General features: G+C 64.6%; 1 protein-coding gene across 1 annotated transcript; it reads left to right on the top strand.

Annotated features, from left to right (window-relative positions):
• The first annotated feature begins 619 nt into the window (after positions 1 to 619).
• Elfn1 (extracellular leucine rich repeat and fibronectin type III domain containing 1) lies at positions 620 to 3635 on the top strand. The gene has a single exon (XM_048351351.1). The coding sequence runs from the start codon at positions 839 to 841 to the stop codon at positions 3365 to 3367; it is 2529 nt and encodes an 842-aa protein (XP_048207308.1). The 5' UTR covers positions 620 to 838; the 3' UTR covers positions 3368 to 3635.
• Positions 3636 to 7583: the final 3948 nt, after the last annotated feature.

Genomic DNA, 7583 nt, shown 5'->3' with positions numbered 1-7583 from the left:
CCCGTGCTCCCACTTCTCTGTGTTCTGCCTCCGCTGTTTTCCAGCCAGAGATGGTCGGGTTCTGCTGAGCAAGGGACGTGGCCTCCACCGGTGCGGCCATGCTGAGCGTGACTCCCGTGGCTGTGGTCTCCACAGGCATGGCCGCGCTGGCGAGGACGGCTGGAGGGTGTGCTCTGGACCGGTGGCCAGTGTGGGCGGGGCTTGCGCGGGTATGGCCTCTGCGGGCGTGGCTTCAATGGATGAGGTCTCGCTGGGTGTGGCCCCGGCAGGCGTGGCTTAGGTGGGCACCATCTCTCTGGTGTGTGCCTCCTTGGAGGCATGGCCCATGTGGGCGTGGCTTCGCGGCCTTGGTGGGCGTGGCCCACCTGGGCGTCATTTTGGTGGATGGGCCCTCACCGGGTATGGCGTCGCTGGGTACGGTCATGGTGGCCACGGCTTCCGGTGTGACGTTTGTTGGTGGGCGTGGCTTCGGCGGGCGCGTTTCAGCGGTTGTGGTCGTGGTGGGCGTGGCCAACGAGGATGTGGCTTCGGTGGGCGTGGCCTCACGACTGGCTCTCTTCTCTTCTGTCTTGCAGCAAGCGCCGCCCCATCGCGGAGCAGAGCCACCAGGGCCCCCAGGCCCATGGGGCAGGAAGCCGAGGTCCCCACGGCACCCGGGCAGAAGATGACGGGCTGCGCGCCGTGAGGGAGCCGCCCTCCCTCCTCACGCCCGCGGCCATGCGGCTTGGGACAGGACACCCCTGAGAGTTGGGGTAGCTCCCCGTCCCGCCTCTCCGGCCCCTTCCCGACCCCTCGTCCTTCCCCCCCCCCCACACCCCCGTTAAGCAGGGCGGTCCCGATGGCCGGGTGCGGGTGGAGCGTGCTGTGGGCGTGCGTGGCGGCCGCCACGCTGCTGCACGCGGGGGGCCTGGCGCGGGGCGACTGCTGGCTGATCGAGGGCGACAAGGGCTTCGTGTGGCTGGCCATCTGCAGTCAGAACCAGCCTCCGTACGAGGCCATCCCGCAGCAGATCAACCACACCATCGTGGACCTGCGGCTGAACGAGAACCGGATCCGCAGCGTGCAGTTCGCGTCGCTGAGCCGCTTCGGGAACCTGACTTACCTCAACCTCACCAAGAACGAGATCGGCTACGTGGAGGACGGCGCCTTCTCCGGCCAGTTCAACCTGCAGGTGCTGCAGCTGGGCTACAACCGGCTGCGCAACCTCACCGAGGGCATGCTGCGCGGGCTCAGCAAGCTGGAGTACCTGTACCTGCAGGCCAACCTCATCGAGGTGGTCATGGCCAGTGCCTTCTGGGAATGCCCCAACCTCGTCAACATCGACCTCTCCATGAACCGCATCCAGCAGCTGGGCAGCGGCACCTTCGCCGGCCTGGCCAAGCTGTCGGTGTGCGAGCTGTACAGCAACCCCTTCTACTGCTCCTGCGAGCTGCTGGGCTTCCTGCGCTGGCTGGCCGCCTTCACCAACGCCACGCACACGCACGACCGCGTGCAGTGCGAGTCCCCGCCCGTCTACGCCGGCTACTTCCTGCTGGGCCAGGGCCGCCACGGCCACCGCAGCATCCTCAGCAAGCTGCAGTCTGTCTGCACCGATGACTCGTACGTGGCCGAGGTGGCCGTACCCCGCCTGAGCCCCGGGGGGCGCCCCCAGCCCGGCCGCTCCCCACCCCCGCCGCCGCCGCCCCCGCCGCCAGAGCCCAGCGAGGAGCCCTGCCCGGAGGAGGAGTGCTTCTCCGGGGATGGCACCACGCCGCTGGTGGCCCTGCCCACCCTGCCCCCCCAGGCCGAGGCCCGGCCCCTCATCAAAGTGAAGCAGCTGACCCAGAACTCGGCCACCATCACCGTGCAGCTGCCCAGCCCATTCAACCGCATGTACACCCTGGAGCACTTTAACAACAGCAAGTCGTCCACCGTGTCCAAGCTGACGCAGGCGCAGGAGGAGATCCGCCTCACCAACCTGTACTCGCTCACCAACTACACCTACTGCGTGGTGTCCACCAGCTCCGGCACCCACCACAACCACACCTGCCTCACCATCTGCCTGCCCAAGCCGCCCAGCCCCCCCGGGGCCGGGCCCAGCCCTTCCACGGCCACGCACTACATCATGACCACGCTGGGCTGCCTGTTCGGCATGCTGCTGGTCCTGGGGGTGGTCTACTACTGCCTGAGGAAGAGGAGGCGCCGCGAGGAGAAGCACAAGAAGGCGGCCGCCGCAGCCGCGGCCGGGAGCCTCAAGAAGAGCATCATCGAGCTCAAGTACGGGCCCGAGATGGAGGCGCCGGGCCTGGCCCCGTTGGCCCAGGGCCCGCTGCTGGGCCCCGAGGCCGTGACCCGCATCCCCTACCTGCCGGCGCCCGGCGGCGGCGGCGGCGGCGAGGTGGAGCAGTACAAGCTGGTGGAGAGCAGCGACACGCCCAAGCCCAGCAAGGGCAACTACATGGAGGTGCGCACCGGGGAGCCCCCGGAACGCCGGGACTGCGAGCTGGGCCGGCCGGGCCCCGACAGCCAGAGCTCCGTGGCCGAGATCTCCACCATCGCCAAAGAAGTGGACAAGGTGAACCAGATCATTAACAACTGCATCGACGCCCTCAAGTCCGAGGCGGGCTCCTTCCCCGGCGCCAAGGCCGGGCCCGGGGCGCCCGCCGAGCCGCCGCTCGTGCTGCTGGCCGAGCCGCTGCCCCCCAAGCACAGCTTCCTGTCCCCCGCGTACCAGGACGCCTTCGGCCACGGCCTGCAGCGGCACCACAGCGCGGAGGCCGCGGGGCCCCCGAGGGCCAGCACCTCGTCCAGCGGCTCCGCGCGCAGCCCGCGCGCCTTCCGCCCCGAGCCCGCGGCCGGCGCGCACAAGGCGGCCGCCAGCGAGGCCAAGTACATCGAGAAGAGCTCCCCGGTGCCCGACGCCATCCTCACTGTGACCCCCGCGGCCGCCGCGCTGCGGGCCGAGGCCGACAAGGGCCGCGCGTTCGGCGGCGAGCACCGGCACTCGTACCCCGGCCCGCACGCCGCCGAGCCCCCCGCGCCGCCGCCGCCGCCGCCGCCCCCCGCGCCCGCCCACGAGGGCCTGGGCGCCCGCAAGACCTGCATCCTGGAGCCGCTCACCCGGCCGCGGCCCCGCGACCTGGCCTACTCCCAGCTGTCACCCCAATACCACAACCTCAGCTACTCCTCCAGCCCCGAGTACAGCTGCCGCGCACCCCAGAGCATCTGGGGGCGCCTGCGGCTCAGCCGCCGGCGACACAAGGACGACGACGACGAGTTCATGGCGGCCGGCCACGCCCTGCGCAAGAAGGTCCAGTTCGCCAAGGACGAGGACCTGCACGACATCCTGGACTACTGGAAGGGGGTGTCCGCCCAGCACAAGTCCTGAACCCCGGCCGCCCGCGGGCCCCCGCACCCCCCCCCCCAAGCTCCCCATGCCCTCTGGACCAAACACACCCCATGCGACCCCCGGCGTGACTCCATCCTCACCACGCCCCCCAACACGTGCGCACCGGGCCGGGCCAGCCGCGGGGATGGGGAGCGCGAGGGGACCTTGGGAGGGTGGCAGACACGAACACGCTCACCCGTGACCTGGCACCAGCGGTGTGCGCGTGCGCGCACACACACACATGCACACACACATACACACGCACACACGGGACTCCGGAAAACTGTGTCTTAGGGGTGGGGGTGGGGTGGGGTTTTTCATTATCTTTCCTCTTTTTTTTGATTCTTCTCTCTGCTTTTTCTTTTAACTCCTCTTTATGTTCTTCCTTTTTTAAAAAAAATTATAAAAGTTAAATCGCTAAAAAATCAAAAAAGGACATAAAACACCTGCTCTGGGGGTGTGGCCCCCCAGCCCTCCCGGGACCCCCCCCCCAGACAGTGGTTCTCGTGGACTCTGAGCCGCTTGTGTCTGTCCTGAGGTCACCAGGAAGGGGCAGGGCGGATGTGGGGGGCCGGGGTGGGGGGGCGCCTGGGGCCTTGGATCAGAGGCCTCCCGGTGGCTGCTATGGCAGGAGGGCACCGCCGGGGGGCGCCAGGGGCCCCCAGCCCATTGCACACTGTTGGTTCTGTTGTACAGAAAAAAATAATTTCTATATTTGCAAATGTTTACTGTGAAATGAGAAAGAAAAAAAACTATGTCTACTAAACAAAAAAATCTGCAAAGGAACAAAAGTGTTTGTGGTCGATTTTTACTGTGGATTCATTGGGGGAGGCTTAGGGGGGCTCTTTGTACCCATTTTGGGGGTGGCTGGGCCTTGTCGGAGGCCACAGCTGCCTGGTGGGCATGTGGGGGTACATGTGGGGGAGGGGCCCTCAGCTTTGCTGACTGGTGTGGGCAGGGTGGGAGGGGATGGGAGGGGAGGGGGGGCGAGAGGGGGAGAAAGCTGAACTCTGGGCATACCCAGTCCTGGAGGCCACAGGCAGCCATGTCTGCCTCCACATTCCTGTGTGTGAGCGCAGATCACACCACTGAGGTGGCAGAATTCGGCTTAGGACAATTGGGGCTCCTCGGAGTGAGTTTGCGTGTCCATGTGAGCCCGTGACCGAGGCTGTGTCCCTGTGGGGGCCTGTAGTGCCAGAGCCCTACCCACAAGAAGAACCCCCATGCTGCAGCCAGGAGCCTGGAGTCAGCCCTCCATCCTCCAGCTGAGCACTGCCAGGCCCCCCTCGCCCCCTGCCCACTCTGCCCCCTTACAGCTGTCCCACCATGAACAGAACTAGGTCTTTCAAGTCCCATGAGCAGATGGGGGAAAGTCCTTCTCAGGGTCTAGCTCCAGGACCTCCTGCTAGAGAGTGTGTACTCACCAGGACTGTGACACGAGGAGGAGAGGAGGGGAGCCCTTCCCAGGCACCCAGCCCACCTGCCGGCCACAGGAGGGGCCCTGGGTCCACCCCAGGGAACCAGCCCCAAGCTGAGGCCCCTGGGAGAGGAGGCCAGGGCTCTCAGGGGCTCTGTATCTCTGCTGGTCCCTTCCTCCCTCCCTCCTGCTCAGCCTTGGAGCGCCCTCCTGCCTGATGCCAGACACAGGCAAACCACGTCTCCCCCCAGCCAGGCCTGGGGCAGGGTTGCAGGAGGGCAGGCCCCTCACCACACGGACGAGGAGGAGATGAGCAACAGGACACAAGTGGGGCTCTCATGACAGGAGCCCGGACTGCCATTCAGAGCCCCTGGCCCCCACATTGAGCTTGTGCCCCACACGCTTGCCAGTGCTGGGGACCCCTACACCCCCATGTCCTTGCTTGAAGAGGCCAGAGAGGAGTTGGCGAGGCAACAGGGGACACGCACACAAATGTGGCGCCTCCTGTGTGCGGGGCTGGCCACCCAGTCTGTGTGAGGACTGGCCTTGGTCCTCAGGGAATTCATCAGCCAGAGATGGAGAGAGGTGGGCAGCTTGGGGCAGCACCAAGCCTGGGGCTCCAGGCCAGGGCTTCCTGGAGGGGGTGGAGTCTGCTTTGGAGGAGGGGAGACCGAGGAAGGAGGGGAGCTGAGCATGGGGCGTGCTTTGGAGGCAGCAGCAGCTGGTTTGTGTGCAGATGGGGGGGGATCTAGAAGTAAAAATCGGGAACGCAGCCCAGCTTAGTGCCCATGCCACTCTGCACCCTCCCCCAGTCTCAATGGCCTGGTCTTCCCAGCATGGGGGGGCAGCCCCCCCAACACTCATTACTGTGGGGGCTCTTACTTCAACCCAAACCCCACACAACAGGCAGCCACAGCACCCACAGATCGCTGCTCCTGCACCCCAGGTGGCTGGTGGGGAATGTGGGCAGAGCTCTGCTCCTCCCGAACCCCGTCCCCACTTCCCCCTCCCCAGCAAGCCCTGTGGCCGGCGGGGTCACCCCTGGTGGTCAGACTGCCAGTGCTCTCTGGGCAGCCACCACAAGGCCACTCCCGGGAGGGACAGGGAGGTCTGGGTTCCGAGGCTGGTGGAGGCTGAGCTGCACTGGCTCACCAGGCTGCAAAGCCTGGTGCTTCGGGCCCCCCCCATCCACCCATCCTCACAGTCCACATGCAACCCCACAGGACCAGTTGAGAGCCGCCACCCTAGAGGGGCTATTACTATGGGCCCAACGAAGGGGACACCCCAGCAAGAGCCCGTTTCCAGAGAGGGTGATGGACAAGGGACCCAGCAGCTGCGCCGTCCACACACCGCAGCCCCAGGATGAGGGGCGAGGTGGGCTGCGGGAGAATCAGCCCAGTGAGCCTGGGAGGGGCCTCGGCAGAGGCCTCAGCGGCTCTGGATCAGGAGACACCTGCAGGCCTCGCTCCGCTCGCACCTTCTTCCCGTTTCCTCCCAGGGTCCCCACACCGCATCACAGACTGAAGGCCAGTGGGAGAGGCGGAGGGCACACCAGCGGGCTCACACCTGTGATCCCAGCCACTCAGGAGGCTGCAATCTAGAGGACCGAGGTTCAAGGGATTCCATCTCCAAAATAACCAGCCAAAAAGCTGGGCTGGAGGCATGGCCCATGTGGTAGAGCCCCCGCTGAACAAGCAACGCTGAGCAAGCCAGAGACTGTGGGCTCAAAATTCAGTACCAGAAAACAAAAAATAGTCACCAGGTGATGGCAGAGAGGAGGACGCTATGGATCCTGCCAGGGGGTGGGGTGGGAGCTGGCAAGACAGGCATAGGCGCTGAGGCCAGGGATGGGCGGGGACGTGTGCAGACCACTCCCTTCACCGGCCAAGTAGGCGGGCGGCAGGCAGACACGGCTGGGGGCCCCTCCTCGCAGCACGAGGAGGTCACACCCATAACCTCTGCTGCTAAAGACACTGAGATCTGCAGCTTTCCTGGGAGTCTTTTATCTCCAACTAACCAGCAAAAAGCCAGGAACAAAGGTGTGACCCACGTGATAGAGCACCAGCCTTGAATGAAAAAGCTCACAGACAGTGCCAAAGCCCTGAGTTCAAGTTCCAGGATCTACACACACACACACACACAGAATCCTAACTTTTGTCTTATCTCAGAAATAACGGTCCCATTATTATGACAGCTTTAGACTAGTTCAACATGAAGAAGATGGGAATCAAATTCATCACGCTGAGGTAGCCTTGGGAACTTGAGGGTACAGGGGACTCCTGGATTTCTCCTCTCCTCTTGGCAGGACACATGGTGGTGTGTGAAGATGGAGATAGCGTACACTGGGGGTGCACGTGCCCCTGCACATGGCTGGGGGAGGAGGGAGGAGAAGTGATCCCTGCAGGACACACGGGGCCCGGTCAGCACCACAGACAGCGCCCAGCCACTCACCCAGACCAGGAGGGGCCAGGGCACTGTGGGCCCCGGATGTGTGTGTGTGTGTGTGTGTGTGTGTGTGTGTGTGTGTGTGTGTGTGTGTGTTACTGACATTTGAACTGGGAGCCTGGCCCTTACTAGACAGGGACTCTACTGCACAAATATACCAGGACTGTGATCCTCCTATTTGGACTCCTGCTGTAACTTTGATGACAGGAGTGCCTTATCATGCCAGCTGGGTGAGATGGGATCTTGAGGTCTTTTTACCCCTGTTGGCCTCAGCTTGTAATCCTCTGATTTCTACCTCCCAAGCAGCTTGGATTACAGGTGTGAGCCGCCACACCAGGCTTACTCCCCGCCAAC

Source organism: Perognathus longimembris, chromosome 1 (assembly GCF_023159225.1).
Source record: "Perognathus longimembris pacificus isolate PPM17 chromosome 1, ASM2315922v1, whole genome shotgun sequence".
Classification (NCBI taxonomy): Eukaryota; Metazoa; Chordata; class Mammalia; order Rodentia; family Heteromyidae; genus Perognathus; species Perognathus longimembris.
Note: the sequence above shows the minus strand (reverse complement) of the source record. Positions and strands in the feature narration are given on the sequence as shown.

Excerpts from the sequence above, each read along its gene's own strand:
- Elfn1 (XM_048351351.1), top strand. The coding sequence starts at position 839 with ATGGCCGGGTGCGGGTGGAGCGTGCTGTGGGCGTGCGTGGCGGCCGCC.